The following is a 17,306-nucleotide window of genomic DNA, read 5'->3' as shown; positions in this document are numbered from 1 at the left end:
TTTTTTTTTTTTTTTTTTTGCCCTAAGAGATGAAGTTTCACTCTCTCGCCCAAGCTGGAGTACAGTGACATGATCATAGTTCACTGCAGCCTGAAACTCTTGAACTCAAAGGATCCTCCTGCCTCAGTCTCCTCAGTAGCTAGAACTGCAGGCAGGTCCTAGCATGTCTAGCTAATTTATTTGATTTGTTTGCGAGAATGGGGGTTTGTCCATGTTGCCCAGGCTGGTCTTGAACTCCTGGCCTCAAGTCATCCTCTCATCTAAGCCTCCCAAAGTATTGGGAAAGTTTTTTTAAAATCTCAGACGTTTTTCATCTTCAAATATTTAATTTTGGTCTTTTATCTTTTGTGTCTCCACTTAACTTTTTGAACATATGGAATACAATTACAACTGTTTTAATGTTCTTGTCAGGTAATTCTAGCATCTGTGTTAGTTCTAGTTTGGCTTTGATTATTCACCTCATAATTATTTTCCTCATTATGGGTTGTGTTTCCGCTTCTTTATTAAAATTACTATGCTTAGTAATTTTTGGTTAGATGCCAATAATTATGAATTTGTCTTGTGTCTTGAATGTTATTTAATTTTGAAAGTATTCTTGAGCTTTTTTTCTGGGATATACTTACTTGGAAATAGCTTAATCGTTTACTTCTTACTTTTATGATGTTTTGCTTTTTCTCAGTCTGGGGCTAATTATTTCTCATTACTGATATATGACCTTTCTGGGTATTCTATTTAATTCTCAGAATTAGAGTTTTTCCAGTCAGGCTGGGAGGAACAGGTACGGTTTCTAGCTCTGTGTGAATGATGGCACTATTCTCTGTTTCTTTCTCTGGTCTTAGGGTATGTTACTCACTTGCATGGGCTTTTTACTATTCAAATGAAGACCTGAGAGGGACCCTTTGCAAATCTCCAGGCATCTCTCTCTGTGCTGCTGTCTCCTCTTTACTTTCTCCTGTGAATTCTAGATGCCTTGCTCGACCACAGCGCAACAGTAGCTCAACTCAGTGTTGGCCAGCTTCTGCCTAGACTCCCTTTTCCTTGGAGTGCTAAGCTAGGGTCAGTCACAATGCCCACCTCCTTTGTTTGCGTCCTTACAGGGATCATTGTTCTTTGTTACTACATCTTCAGTGTTTGAAAACTTGTTTCTTCTTTTTCTGAGTGTTTTGGTCTTTTTATTTGGGAGTCAAATGTAGTCCTTTTTACTTCAGTTTGTGTTGAGGAGAAATTTTGCTGTACTTTTTATTCTTCCCATTGCAATTCTGATTATTTGGTATAATTTAATTATGTTTCTTGTTAATTTCATTCCCTTCGTTCCTTCTCTGTAATACAAGTGCCACACTTTAGGATTTTTATTTATTTAGTTTTTTAGACAGAGTCTCACTTTGTCCCCCTTGGTGGAGTGCTGTGGCATCACAGCTCACAGCAATCTCAAATTCCTGGGCTCAAGTGATCTTCTTGCCTCAGGCTTCCATGTAGCTGGGACTACAGGTGCCTTCCACAATGCCTGCTATTTTTTTTTTTTTTTAGAGACGGGGTCTTGTTCTTGCCCAGGCTGGAGCATTTGCGTTTTTTAAGTGTTGTATCTGAAGTTTAGCACATAGTCATTGAATGTTTGTTGTTTCAGTATTGAGAGGGGGCACAAGTGAGTAAGGTAAAGTTCCTGTTCCTATAGAGCTTCATGGCACTTGGAGAGTGGTTATTTTTATCTAGTGTAGAATGGAGCAGAGAGCTTGTTTTATTAAAAAGGAATATTTGATTAAGTATATGAGTAAATCTGTGGACCTTTCTTTAGCATATTCTTTTTAGCAGCTAATGACGTTAACAGACACAGACTTTTAAAGGAGGAAGAAGTTGAATGTATTAGATACCATTTATCAGCACTGTTTGTCTTTTACTATTGTAAATGTGCATACTGTAGTATGGGTATTTTCTAGCTAGTTTCAAACCCAAGTTTTTAACCATTATGCTTGCTTCATTATTTAGTAGGAGTTTAGTGAGATTTTTAACAAAGAAGTAGATTTAAAATGGGTGTGCTAAGTAGAGCTCCCTCAGCATAAGTAATGACAGAGCATCCCTATTAGACAGACATGAGACATTAATAGCATATCTAGTATTGGATATGCTGATAGAAATAGTTTAAGTGTATACTTAATGATCTACTTTTGTGTAGGTAGTGTTTAGAGGTTTGTCATGTGAATATGTGAAAATTCTTTGTTCAGTGCCTAGTACTTTTTGGAGATCTCTTAATTGCATAAAATTGAGTAGCAGTAGTGTTTTGAGAGAAAATAATAATACATATTATTTTGTTTGGGGGTGGAGTAAAGAAAGAAATATAATGTAAGCCTGATAATCTTCAGTGTAACCATGTACTTAAGCTACTTATTTGTGAGTGGTTATTAACCTCTTAAAATTAAATATGTATATTGAATATTTAGTGGAAAAAACCTTTATTATGTAATAATTGATATCTTTTCAAATTTTGTTTTTCTGGTAGCAGAATTGAAAGGATTTGCATTGCTAGTATGGATAACTAAACAAATTATATTTAACCTAAGAGACTTTCAAATTTTGGATCACAACTTTCACACATACTTAAACACACAGGTACAAATATAGCTGACACATTTCTATGCTTCTGCATGGCTTACTTGAAAAATAGAACAGTTGCTTAACTGGATGACTATCAGAATGGTCAGCACAGATTGATGGGCTTGAGTGCAGTAGACAGTGAGTATGCAGATGGTGTTGTCTGTATCATTTGACAGGAGATGGCTGAGCCTTTAAAATGATTTCAGAGCAATGGCTTTGGTGTTATTGCAGTAAAGGGCATCCATTCAACCTCAGGTGCTGTGCAGATGGCAAAGCCAAGCTAATCTAGAAAAATGAGAAACAAGCGACTATTTAATGTACAGGAATGCATGATCCGCATCACAAGTAAATGATGGTATTACGTGTAGGAAACCTAGCCAGATGGCTGTACATTAAAACACATGACTCCTTGAGAGAATTAAGTACAGGCAATTTGCTCGGATTTTCTGCAGGCCTGCTGCATATTATATTAGGGTAGGGAGAACAAGAGATTAAGTACTTTATTTATTGAAAGTGTTTGGGTGAAGTTGGCAGTTATTTAAGGATAATCTGATCTCCATGAGTATTTAAATCGTCTGTTTATAGAAAAAAAAGTGATGGGGACAGCATGCTTTAAAATAAAAGGATGTAAAGAGGAAGATTGTCTAGTGAACCTGTGGAAAATACTACTTCCTGGCTTTTGTTGTACATTTTTTAGTTTTGTAAAGTTTTCCACTAGGCAAAAGCTTAAAATATTTTTTTAGGATTAGTATGTGAAAAGTATTTGCTTTGCTATAAAGGTTTAAATGAATTTAAATAATAGAGACATATGGAAATTTTAAAATGGGAGGAGTGCTATGTGAAATGGGACCATTTTGACTGGTAACATGCTACACTTTTGTTTTACAGCTAAAAGAAAGTGGTTATTGTACAGGTCATGAACCAGATTCCCTGGAATTCAGCACTGTGGGAGGATGGGTATCTACTCGGGCATCAGGCATGAAGAAGAATATCTATGGCAATATTGAGGACCTGGTAAATTTTTCTAGTTACTTTATAATAGTACATAGAGATTATAATGAAGTTATTAAAAGCCTTTAAAAATTAAGTGTTGGATGGTAGATGTGATCATAAGTTTACTCCTTTAAAGCATTGTGGGAGTCACTATGAAAGTTTTGAGACAGACTGTGTTATGGTCTGTTATTTCACTTGTAAGAAACACAGCCAACTGCATCCTTGCTGATTCACCTATGTAAGGTTTAACTTGCTTGGCTTATTGGTGTTGCTGGGAGGGTATCATTCGTTTTTGTTGGTACGGATTTTAAGTTTCTTGATTTTTTGTGTAACTCAAAACTTTCATGATGACCCATGTGTAATTATTGAATATGTATAGTAGAAGTAATTAAAAGACACAACTGTGCTCATTACTTAAGGATGCCCTTTTCAGGTGACTATTTAAGCATAGTAGATGTTTCATCTGACTTATAAAGTCAGCCCTCCATATCCACTGTGTCTGTGGATTCAACCATAACTCAAAATATTTGAATTAAAAACAACAATAATAAAGTATAATACAAAAAATATAGTATGACAACTACTTACATAGTGTTTACATTGTATTAGGTATTGCAAGCAGTCTAGAAAGGATTTAAAGTATATGAAAGGATGTGAATAGGTTGTATGCAAGTGCTACGTTGTTTTTTATAGAGGACTTGATATCCATGGATTTCAGTATCCTTGGGGGAGGTCTGAAGATTTTAGTCCATTTATTTACATGATATCATCATTGCCTCTCTGTTGCCATCAAAGATTTTACATTTTTCTTAAAATATTTTTTTGATTTAAAACTGAAGAGCCTGATTGAAATTGTTCTAATAAGTAGTGGTATCACCTGCAGTGTTTTTTGTGCGTATCATTTTGTTTTAGCTCATGTGATCCCAGTTTGCTGGGAGTTAGCGTGATGAGATTTTAAGTATGGGATTCTTAGATAGGAATTAGGTATCATTTGTTCTGTTTGTAATTTTTCCAGTAATTAGCAATTTGACTTGGTGCAAATTAGTTCACCTTTCTAAATTTCAGTTTCCTCTCAAGTCATGATATTAGCTGCATAGAATTATAAGGAGTAAAGAACATAAAATGGTGTGTAGTGGGTGCTTCATAAATGTTACTTCTCTTATTTTCAATATTTTGATGATAGTTTTAAAGAACTTTAATTTATGAAACTATTAAAACAGATGTTCCTAACACTATTCCTAGAGCTACTTAGCTTTGCTTTTCAAATCTAAAGTTTCAAAATTTTCATCAATTTCTTTGTTGATAAGAATATCAGATTTAAAAAAAATTTTTTTAATTAAATAACTCTTAGATCATGTTCCATCCATGCATTTATGGGGTACATTGTGCTGATTTAATATAGAATTAGAAATGCTTACATCGCACTGGTTAATACATACCTCATCTCATTTACTTAATTATTGTAATTACTGTGTTAAGACATTTATACTCTATACTTAATAGATCCGACATGTACCGTTGCATTATGCACATAGGTGTGATCCCACCTTTCACTCTCCCTCGATCTTAGTATCAGATCTTTAATGAACTATATTGGTTCTTAATAGTTAACACCCAATAATTAAAAACTTTTGTATATACTATGAACACCTTAAAATTTTTATATTCTCTTGTTTATTTTCTTTTATTGAGGAAATTTAGAAGAACACATTTTCTTTTGCACTTGAAATAACTAAATTCCATTTCAGGGTAGAAAATTTGATCCTTTTGCAATTGGATTATTAAGAACCTTGTCAGTGTTTGGCAAATGTGTTATAGACTGCTATATTCAGCCCTGCTAAAGTGTATGATATAATCATTTTTAAAGATATTTAAGCGACACAAATCATAAAGTGTGCATCTTAATGTACTTATTTGCATTAATAATTAGCACATTTTATTTTTGAATTTCTTTGCAGTATATAGTATCCTCTGAAACTATCTTAATTACATTGTATTCATGAAAACTTTACCAAAGTTGATATTCTTTTAATCTGTGTGGCTGCAATGGAACTCATGAAAAAAAAGTAAATTAAGAATGTGTTAATGTATTTAATACAGTGCATATTTAAAGTATGATACTCACTTTTTTTCACTGTTTGAAAAAATCTAAAGGTAATTAGTCTAAATTTTTAGCATCTTAAGATTCAGAAATCTTGGCTCCACGCCTGTGGCTCAAGTGGCTAACACGCCAGCCACATACCCCCCCCCCAAGGTGGTGGGTTCAAATCCAGCCTGGGCCCGCCAAACAACAATGATGGCTGCAACCAAAAAATATTCGGGCGCCTGTGGTCCCAGCTACTTTGGAGGCTGAGGTAGGGGACTCACTTGAGCCCAGGAGTTGGAGGTTGCTGTGAGCTTTGATGCCACAGCTCTCTACCCAGGGGGACAGCTTGAGGCTCTGTCTCTTAAAAAAAAGATTCAGAAATCTTAAGTTTTTTCTCTGTATGAGATTAACTTTTCATCCTAACTTCTAGTCCGTACTTGTTTTCATGGTAATTTTAAGGAAATTCCAACTATAGTCCAACTCAAATACTTCTTAATTTAGTGAATATCTCTTTACTACAAATGTTTTATATATTTTGATTATAGTTAAATTATTAAATGTGTAATAGCCCTTAACACATAATGTAAGCTATGATCCTTGAAATCATAACTTAGAACAAAAGGTAATTATGAATAATCTTTGCCTTTTTGTTAAAGGAATGGGAATTTGATAAATATGAGAAGAATTTCTCTCCTAGTTTTTTTTTCTTCATAATATCCACTTTTTTCTTTAGTTAAGAACCTGCTTTATTCAAACAGATATTTTACTGGACACTTCACATACACTCAGTAACCTGTCAGCTATAGTTACTGTTATTATTTTAAGCATTTTTTTCAGATAAATAAAATAAAACTCATTCATGTTTAGCCTGCTTACTAAGATAACACTTAAAGTGCATAGTCAAGACTAAAAGCCAGGTCTAATATTAAATTTATTTTTCTTCTGTGGATCTTTACATAAGTCATTTTTCCAACTTTATAATTTTCATTTATTATATCATTTCTTCATGTATACAATGAAATGTACGTATTTTTGCTGGTTTTCATTTGACATATTTTGGCAAATGCACATACTGCAGTGCAAAGCAAATGCCCATGGATATTCACAGTATTTCCTTCAGCCCAAGAGCATCCTTCATGCCCCATCAAGCTAAATGCACCTTGACTCCCCCATCTTTGAAAAAAACTTATTTGTTTTATGTATTCAATTTTAAAAGACAGATTCAATGACTCGATGTGACTGCTATCTTAGCCATTCACCCAAGTTGTAGATAAGATCAGAAGCAGAAGTCTAAAGCGGAAGGAATGATCTATATCATCACATTGTGTTCATGTTTTGAATTATTTTGAGAGTGCACTGAACAAATACCAATTGACATTCCTTCTAGCGCTATGAGAACCTTTGTATTTTACTGAACCTTTATAGTTTTGTCTTTTAATTTTGTATTTTTGTATTAGTGAATATAAACTTTTTAAATGTCCTCATTGGTGATTTTTATTTCTTATTTTGTGAATTGCTTATTGATGTCCTTTGTTTATTTCCTTCATGATAAATATACTTGTTATTTGTCAAGAATCCATTCAAAAGATAATTTTGGATTTTGACCTAACCATTACTGATTCAGATCCCAAGATCAGTTTCTTAGAGTGATCCTCCTTCCCCAATATACTTAATTTCTCACTTGTGTGATGGATCATATGTCACTCTCCTCTTTCAGTTAGTCATTATTTCTCTTTCTTCATCCCAAATTTGACCTGATTATAATTGATGTTTAATTCTTTTCACTCTTTCCACTAAATGGGGTTGAAAGTGGAGAAAAGGCAAGAATAAATTTCTTCTTAGAATTCCGAGCATCTAGAGCAGTGCCTGACATGAATAATAGTATTTTATAAATATTGCTAAATAAATGAAAGAATGTACCTTTTAAGGTAAAATCATTGCTTATTTTTTAAGTACTTTAGTTCTTCACCATATGGATTGCACTAGAATTGCTTTGAAAAATGTGTTTTCTTATTCTTAAGGTGAAGAATATGCCTAAACCAATTTAAATCAAGAGGTGTACAATCTTAGAATGTGTTTTTCCTCTTTTAAGGTTATATACAAATTTACCTGTAGCCTAAGAATTACTAAGAGCATCACAATTTATCATTTGATCTAATACTTAAAAAGTAGTGTTTTATATAAATATATATGAATGTGTATACATACATTTAATGACAGATGTCTAGAATTTACATCATGTATTGTATTAAACAGGTGGTTCATATAAAAATGGTAACACCTAGAGGTATAATAGAAAAAAGCTGTCAAGGACCTCGTATGTCAACAGGCCCTGATATCCATCACTTCATCATGGGATCTGAAGGTAACCACAAATTTATTATGAAAAAATACAGGTTAATGGACTCAGTTTTGTTAAAAATGTCAAACTGTGATATCACATCTTTGAAAGGCATTTTTGTATATTTAAGAAATGGTGATGTGAAAAGTGTTTTATTATTTTAATTTAGTACTTTTTATAGTTTTTATTGTGAGAACAGCTGATTAAATTTCCTCTTACAGCAATTTTGCTTTTTTATACTTCTAGAGACAGCTTGATCTTTTTGTTTTTATTTTTCTTTTGGAACTTCTTTTTTTTTTTTTTTTTTTTTTTTTTTTTAGACAGAGCCTCAAGCTGTCCCCCTGGGTAGAGTGCCGTGGCATTACAGCTCACAGCAACCTCCAACTCCTGGGCTCAAGCGAGTCTCCTGCCTCCGCCTCCCAAGTAGCTGGGACCACAGGCGCCCGCCACAACGCCCGGCCATTTTTTGGTTGCAGCCGTCATTGTTGTTTGGCGGGTCCGGGCTGGGGATTCGAACCCGCCACCTTAGGTGTACGTGGCTGGCGCCTTAGCCGGTTGAGCCACAGGCGCTGAGCCTCTTTTGGAACTTCTAATGAATTTTAGGAAAATTGGTTTCTAGAGTTTAAAATGGTTTAACATTTTATAGTATAATATTCTTTAATCTTTCCAGAATAATCAGGGGAAAGGACCATTATGCATTATCTCATTGTCTTTCTATAATTATATTTTTTACAAAGTTAATTGCCATTTGATTTTTAGAAGAAGTAGAATTCAAAATTCTCTTGATTCTTTGTATCTTTTAAAGTTCTGTTAGTCTAAATTTTTCACTCTGCAAGTAGTGTCTTGCTTGGTTACTTAACCCAGGGTGGAATAGAATGTAATTCTTCATCTCAGTTACTTAATCCAGGGTAGATTAGAATGTAGTTCATACTCTCATCCAAAACATTTAATTCCTGTACAGGTAGAAAAAAAAAATTAACTTTCTTCTTTATAATTTACAAATTAACAGTTATGTAAATATAGTGACATATTTGCTATGTGTAATTACTGTATGAATTGTATGGACAAGGTGATTATCATGTGCTTATTTTTCAGTTCTTAGAATGGGAGGGGGACATCCCTTAAGTTCAGAGAAATAATTTTCTGGTTTTCAGTTAAATCCGGAAAATATTTGTAGTTTAGCAGAAGAACTCGTTACAGGCAATCCCTGAGTTCTTAGGTTAGTAAGTATGAAATGTTTTGATTTCTTTACTGCTTTGACAGTTGATATTTCTAACATTTCACTTTGACAGTTCTTGTTTTATTTTTATTGTGAAATTTCTAGAGCAATTTTTGTGAAACCATGGATGTTTCAAAAATTTGTGTTATTTTCAAATATGAGTTTCATCATGGAACTAATGCAGCACAGACAGCTCAAAATATCAACAAAGTGTTTGGGAAGGATGTGGCTAATGAACTCACAATATGCTGATGGTTTGACAGATTTTGCTCTGGTTATTTTAATCTTGAAAATGAGTTATGGTGATGACCTTGAGACCAGTGTGAATAATGATGAGCTGAAAGCTGAAGTGGATGAATCCATCTCAATCTATTCATGAATTAGCAGCAAGGTTTAAAATTACTATTCCAGCAATACTGGACCATTTGAAATGAATTGGCAAAGAGGCTAGATAGATAGGTTCTACATGAATTATGTGAGCATCAGAAGAGAAAGTGTCTTAATGGTTGCCTTTGTTTGTTGTCACAACATAAAGGTGAACATCTTGACACCATATTGTTACATGTAATGAAAATTGAACAATCACAAGTGTTCAACACAATGACTGAATAAAGATAAAGTGCCAAAATGCAGTCCAAAACCGAACATTCATCAAAAAAAGCTAACGGTATCTGTTTGGTGGTCCAGCGCTGGTAATATCCAGTACAACATCATGAAACCTGATTAGTCAATTACAGCAGATATCTACTGTAGCCGTCTGAATGGAATGATGATGAGGACGCTTGTGATTAAGCAGCTGAGATTGGTCAATAGAGATAGGCCAGTCCTCTTATAAGACAATATTTGACCACATGTTGCCCAAACAACACTGTTCAACTTCCTAACTTGGACTTGGAAACTCTCTGTCATCTACCAGTTCACCAGACCTTATACCAACTGACTAGTCTTTCAGGCTTTTGTCTACTTCTTGCAAGGAAAAATATTCAATTCTTAACAAGCCGTGGAAAATGCCTTCAGTAATTTGATCACCACTTGCTCTCTAGGCTTCTTTGCTGCTGGCATAAACAAGCTACCATTAAGATGGCAAATTGTTTCCCTAGTTTGGTTAATCATACTACTTCTTGTTTGGGATATAATAAGCTAGGCTTTTGATTTGAAATTGGATATTTCATATTGAATAATCTCCAAGTTATAAACATCCGCCTTAACTTACAACTCAAACTTACATGCATAGAAGCCATTACGGCTAACAAGTAAATTACCTATCTCATTCATAACCTGGGGGACTGCCTGTACTCAATTCATAAGGTGGTTAGAGCTACAAAAGATATTTGGTAACATTTAACTATGTTCATGAGTAAAAGAGTAGTTATAATAAGCTAATATGGTAGGGCATAATCTTAGACAGTAACATCAAAGAGGGGAAAAAAATGACAAATGTGTTTCTTAGAGATTTGAAAGAGATCAACTGTTTGGCTGACGACTAGTAATATGACTTAGATAGTTTACATGATAACCAATGACAAACCTTGTCAAGGTATCTCACCAGTTTACTCATTTTTATCCTTTTCTGATCAGCATACTTGTCTTTGAAAAAATGAACTGCTTTTTTAATAAGAAAAATAAAATGTTAAATTCCTTTAAGATAATTATCAAATGAGTCTTATTCTAGAACTTCTTATACTAATGTGTCATTTAAAAATTAAAAGAACATAACTTTTTGTCATCAGTTGTCAAGTTGAATAACATAGGTATTTAAACTCACAGTTTTCAATTACACTATTGATGTATACATAGTTGCAGTCAACTCTATAAACTACTTTTTAAGTAACCATATCAAACTTTTTCTCTCCCATCAAATAGCCTTTTAAAAATTTTGGTTGCTAGATATTTTGCTGGTACATTTAAGGGCACAAAAAATAATTATTTGTATAATAACTATTATACTAAAGTATGATAAATTCTATGATTGAAGTAAATGCAAGAGAAATATATACAAGGTCAGGTTGAAAACTTACCCAGAAAACCCATACCTAAAGTGGTTTTTGAAGGTTGGTAAGGATTAAATAAAATTCCAGGTCAAATTGGGGGAAGAAGAAGAGGAGGGAGTTGCCTTGCAGAATAAACAGTATGTGAGGTTGGGGTCACTTGTAATTGAAAAAGAGCCATGTTTGCCTCATCACTAAGCGGCCCGTTTTTCAATATTAGTGGAACAAAGGGTTTCATTATGGCTTGGAAGTCGCAATAGGACTGGGGCAGAATGGTGAGGGGAATAGGGTGGCTGGAGAGGTAATTTTTTTTTTCATGCCTTTTAAAATCATTTGAACTTCTATTTAGAAGACTAGGCTACCTCCTTCAATAGGCAATTAATTATAAGAATTTAAGGAAAGCAAACCCATTATAATAAAGTAAGCAAAGAAATATAAGAATTATGTGATGGTGTGTTCTTTGGAGCCTCTGATCGGAGACGCGGGAAAAGAACTTTAGACGGAATGATAATCAAAGGGAGGCTGAGACTCACTCTGGTCGGCGGCCCGGCTAAACTTTACTGATTACCTTATATACTTTCAAACATTCAGTAAGAATTTAACACATATACAAAGAAGTGAAGTAACATTAGGAAGCTACCATTCATCAAAAAAATGATTACAATTTAGTGTGAAGGCTGAGGAACACATATACAATTGATTTTGTTTAGAGTAAAAACATAAGAGAGACTGGCTGTCTGTCCTTGCTAGCCCAAACCGAACTAGGGATTATAATGTTAATGAAGGAGGAAGGCAGAGAATAGAACCCAATGCTCGAAGACTGGTCTATTCACCCCCAGCTGCTACCCTGGCTGATTCTCCACACCTCCTAGAGAGAGTCACTCTGCATATTCCTGCATATCTATAGGCAGGTACAGAAGCTCGATCTTCAAAGAGATGTTTCTCAGAACTAATCTCCTGGAGGAGCACATTGAAGCAAACTGCCATGTCTGAGCAAGGGGAGCTTATCTCCTACAATTATGGCTTATTAAAAACATATAAGGCTAAATTGCTGTAGTTAAATGAGATTTTATTATAATTATGCAGACAACATAGCATACTGATTTAAATGCATGATTTTTGAATTATTTCAGTCCTCGCTCTACTACTTACCATTATATTTCTGTGACTTTGTAATTCTCAGTCCCTAATGTCCTCCGCTATACAGTAGGAATAATAAAAGTATTCATGTTGATAAGCTTGTTACAAGTTTTAAATGAGATTATGATAAGCAGTTTATAAGGATGTAGTAAGTACTCACAAATGTTAGGTTTATTACTATAGATCTAATCATCTTTCGTAATCCCAGCACCTTGGATGCCATGGTAAGAAAATTGTTTGAGCCCAGGACCAGTCTGGGTAACATGACAATATCCCAATTCTACAAAAAAATAAGAAAAATTAACCAGAATTAGTCCTATTTCATTCTTTTTGATATTATAAATGGAATTGTTTTCTTAATTTTCTTTTTGATTATTCAAGTATATACAAATACAATTGATTTTTGTACATTAATCCTGTATTCTGCAACTTTACTAAACTTTTCAAGTTCCATTAGTTTGTTCATGGATTCGTTAGCATTTTCTATATGAAAAATCACATTGTCTGCAGATTGTTTTACTTATTTTGCAGTCTGGATACCTTTTGTTATTATTTTTTTGCCTAGGCTAGAACCTTCAGTATAATGCTGAATAGAAGTGATAAGAGCACAAATTTTTATATTGTTTTTGATCTTAGGGGGGAAGCATCCAGTCTTTCTCCTTTAATTATATTAAATGGGGCTTTGTTTTTATAGATGGTTTTTTTAGTTTGAGGAAGTGCCCTTCTATTCCTTATGTGTTAAGTGTCTAGATTATATTGGATGTTGGATTTGTCAAATGCTTTTTCTCCATCTATTGAGTTGTCCAGGTCATTGTTGTTTTTTATTTTGCTAATATGTTGTATTACGTCTAATTGATTTTTGGTTGCTAAATTCCCTTTCATTCCTGGAATAAACTCTGCTTGCTTATGGTGTCTAATTGATACTGGAATTTTGTCTTCAGTGGGTTCTTGGTCTCAGTGATTCAAAGAACCACAGATTAGTGGTAAGATAGGATTTATTTACAGAAAAGAAAAGACTACAAAAACACTAAAGCTCCTGGCAGAGAGAACCCAAATAGGGAGGTGAGGGCTCTCTCTGTCTCTCCCCGGGCTCTTTGTCCAGGGGTATATATAGTTGCATGGGGTCATTTAGACGAAACTCAATTATTAACATTTAGTTGCATGGGGCCTGGGAACTCTTGTTCTTAGGAGCATGGGTCCTTTACTGTTACATTTAGCAGGAACTCAGTTAATGAATAGCTACAATCTCTTTCATTTAGGCCTAGGAAACTTACATGAAATTGACCAGGCCTAGGAAATGAGGGGGGGGGGTTCCCTGCTCAGCCCCATGTGGAAGGGTAGTCTTGTCCCTCTGGCTCCTGGAGCCTCCTATGGGCCCCCCTGCTTACCCGATAGTTTCTCTGCTGGCTGCGGCCACAGGTTGAGTTGGCTGGGGTGTCACCTGTCCTGTATCATAATTATTATTATATATTGCTATATTTGGTTTCATAGTATTTTGTTTAGGATTTTTATATCCATATTCATAAGAGATAGTGATCTGTCATTTTCTTGTGACCTCTGTTATGGTATTGAGATAATATAACACCTTATAGAATGGGTTGGGAAATGTTTTTTCCTATTCCTTTGAAAGAGTTTGTGAAGATTGGATATTCTTTAAGTGTCTGGTAGGACTTAGCAGTGAAATAATTTGGGCCTGGGCTTTTCTTTGTCAGTAATTTTTGGATTACTAATTACTAATTTGAATTAGTAATTAAGATTGTCTTCTTGACTTAGTTTCAATCATTTATGTCTTTATAGGAATTTGTCTAATTTATCTAAGTTGTGTAATTTATTACCATATACTTATTCATTCCTTTATAATTCTTTTTATTTTTGTAAGATCAGTAGTAATATTCTCTCTTTCATTTCTGATTCTAATAATTTTAGTGTTCTCTCCTTTCTTGGTCACTTTAGCTAAAAGTTAATTTTCTTGATCTTCTTTGAGAACCACCTTTTGGTTTCATTGGTTTTTCTCCATTTTTTAATCCTTGTCTCATTAATTTCACCTCTGTCTATTGATTCCTGCCTTCTGTTTACTTTGGATTTAGTTTTTTCTCCCCCAATAGCTGCTTTTTCGAATAGCGTAAGGTAGAAAGTTAGATTATTTGAGTTGAGATTTTTTTTTTAAATATTTACTGTTATAAATTTCTCTCTAGGCATTGCTTTAGCTGCATTTGGTAAATATCGGTGTAGTGTGTCTTCCTTTCCATCTTATCAAACTCTTGTTTCATTTCCCTATTGATTTTTTTTCATTGACTCGGTTATTTAGGAGTGTGTTTAATTTCCACATATGAGCTTTCCAAATTTATTTCTTACTGGTCTCTTATTTCATTCTATGGTTGGAGAATATACTTTGTATTATTTTAGTCTTTGATAATTTGTTCCAGTTTTTTTTTATGGTCTAGATGGTGAAGCTAGTATGAAGATTATTCTGGAGATTGCACTAGAAATAAATAATAGTATGTTGTGCTGTTGTTCAGTGGAGTAGTCTTTTGGGTCTAATTGGTTTATAGTGTTGTACAAGTCTTCTCTTTCCTTGTTGATCTTAGGCCGAATAGTTAGGACTGTGATCGAAAGTGAGGTATTGATGTCTCCAACTACTATTGTTGAATTATCTATTTCTTCCTTCATTTCTGTCAGTGTTGACTTTTTATATTTTCATGTCCTGTATTAGGTGCATATTTAATAATTGTTATTGTGTCTAATAGTTTATCAATTTAAAATGTCCCTTTTATCTAGTAATAGTTTTGCTTAAAGTCTGTTTTGTTTGATATTAGTATATGGTCAGTTTAGATTTCTTGTGGTTGCTGTTTAAATGATACATGTTTTTCTTTCAGTTCAGTTGTATTTCTGAATTTAAATTGTGTATCCTATAGACAGCACATAGTTGGATCTTTTTAAAAACCCATTCTCAGCTGAAATTGGACCCATACCTTTCACCATTGACAAAAATTGACTCTCACTGGATAAAAGATTGAAATTTAAGATTCAATTGGCAGTTGCAGCAATACCAAAAATAAATAAATGGGCCATGATAAAGCTAAAAGGGTTCCGCACATTTAAGAGTACCATGTCTAAAGCAAACAGACAACCTTCAGAATGGGAGAAGGTATTTGCATGCTATAAATCTGACCAAGAGTTGGTACCTAGAGAACTCAATCAACAAGAACAGAATAATCTCACTTATAAGTTGGCAAGAGATTTGAACAGAAACTTTTCTGAAGATAAACGGATGAATGAGCAAGACACTCATGAAAAAATGCTCATCATCCCTGACTATAAGAGAAATGCAAATCAAAACAACTCTTGAGATATGAGAAAAAATGCTTATCATCCTTGACCATAAGAGAAATGCAAATCAGAACAACTCTTGAGATATCACCTGAGTACAGTGAGATTAGCCTATACCACAAATCCTGAATCTGCAGATGCTGGCATGGATGTGGAGAAAAGGGAACACTTTTGGACCGCCAGTGGGATTGCAAACTAACTCAACCTCTATGGAAAGAAGTATGGAGCATTCTCAAAGAATGAAAAGTTGACCTTCCATTTGATCCTGCAATCTCATTACTAGGTATCTACCCGGAAGAACAAAAATCATTTTACCACCAAGACATTTGCACTAGAATGTTTATTGTAGCTCAGTTCATTGCCAAGATGTAGAAGCAATCCAAGAACCCATCAACCCATGAACAGATTAACAAACTGTAATGTATATATACCATGGAGTACCTATATTCAACCATAAGAAAAGATGGAGACTTCACACCATTTGCTTTTACCTGGATGGAGTTGAAACATATTCTTCTTAGTAAAGTATCTTAACAATGGGGGAAAAAGTATCCAATGTACTCAATACTAATATCAAACCAATACACTACACATGCACACACACATATGCAGGAGCACAAAAAAAAAAAAATCCAAGTATAGTGTAGCAAGGGAGAGGGGAGAGAAGGGAGGATGATTGGCGGGATCTCACCTAATGTGCACAACATGAGAGTGTTCAGCATGCCCCCTGGGTGAAGGGCTCAACTACAACTTGAACTTTACCTTAGAATTGAAAACAACATAACCTCAACATTTGTACCTTCATATTAATCTGAAATTAAAAATAAGTAGATGAAAGAAAAAATACAAGAAAAATACGTCATTGAAAAAAAAAAATCCAGTCTCAGTTATTGTTTTTTCATTTGGTTGTTTAGTCCATTCACATTTAATGTTATTGTTCCTACGGTTGGAATTATATCTGCCACCCCTATCCCCCCCACCCCATGAATCTTTTGTTCCTGTAGTTCTTTGTTACTGCTTTTGGATTATGTGATATTTTCTTTTCTTTCTCCTTTCCTCCCTCTGAGTCTCACTAAGTTGCCCTTGGTAGAGTGCCGTGGTGTCACAGCCCACAGCAACCTCAAACTCTTGGGCTTAAGTGATTCTCTTGCATCAGCCTCCCGAGTAGCTGGGACTACAGGCACCCCCAATAGTGCCCGGCCTTTTTTGTTGTTACTGTTGTAGTTGTCATTGTTGTTTAGCAGTCCCAGGCCGGATTTGAACCCACCAGCCCTGGTGTATGTGGCCAGCACCCTTCCTACCGTGCTTTGGGTGCCGAGCCTATGTGTTACTTTCTAACATGGCATTCTAACTTCCTTAATGATCTTTTCAGTATATCTTTTTCAGGATCTTTTAGTGGTCGTTCTAGGGCTTAACATATACATCTTAACCTAATTAAAGTCAGCTTCAGATTTACACTGATTTATTAAATAATTCCTGTGAGATACAGAAATGTTACTCTTCTGTAGTTCTATTCCTTTTTCTTTTTATGTGGTATTGTTATACACATTACCTCTGTGAATGATACAAACCCAATAATCTGATGCTACAGTTACTACTTTATATAATTGTATGGACTTA

At 34.4% G+C, this 17,306-nt stretch overlaps 1 protein-coding gene across 1 annotated transcript in view; it reads left to right on the top strand.

Moving 5' to 3' along the window:
* The window catches only part of AGPS (alkylglycerone phosphate synthase), a 119,114-nt gene that overhangs the window by 43,504 nt on the left and 58,304 nt on the right, over positions 1–17,306 (top strand). The window contains exons 9-10 of the mRNA XM_012806180.2: positions 3,478–3,603; positions 7,925–8,033. Coding sequence (XP_012661634.1) covers positions 3,478–3,603; positions 7,925–8,033 — 235 coding nt within the window. The remainder of the gene's footprint in view (positions 1–3,477; positions 3,604–7,924; positions 8,034–17,306) is intronic.

This window comes from Otolemur garnettii, unplaced genomic scaffold (genome assembly GCF_000181295.1).
Source record: "Otolemur garnettii isolate 467f Iridium unplaced genomic scaffold, OtoGar3 scaffold00048, whole genome shotgun sequence".
In the NCBI taxonomy this organism is placed as follows: Eukaryota; Metazoa; Chordata; class Mammalia; order Primates; family Galagidae; genus Otolemur; species Otolemur garnettii.
This window is presented reverse-complemented; position numbering and strand designations above follow the sequence as displayed.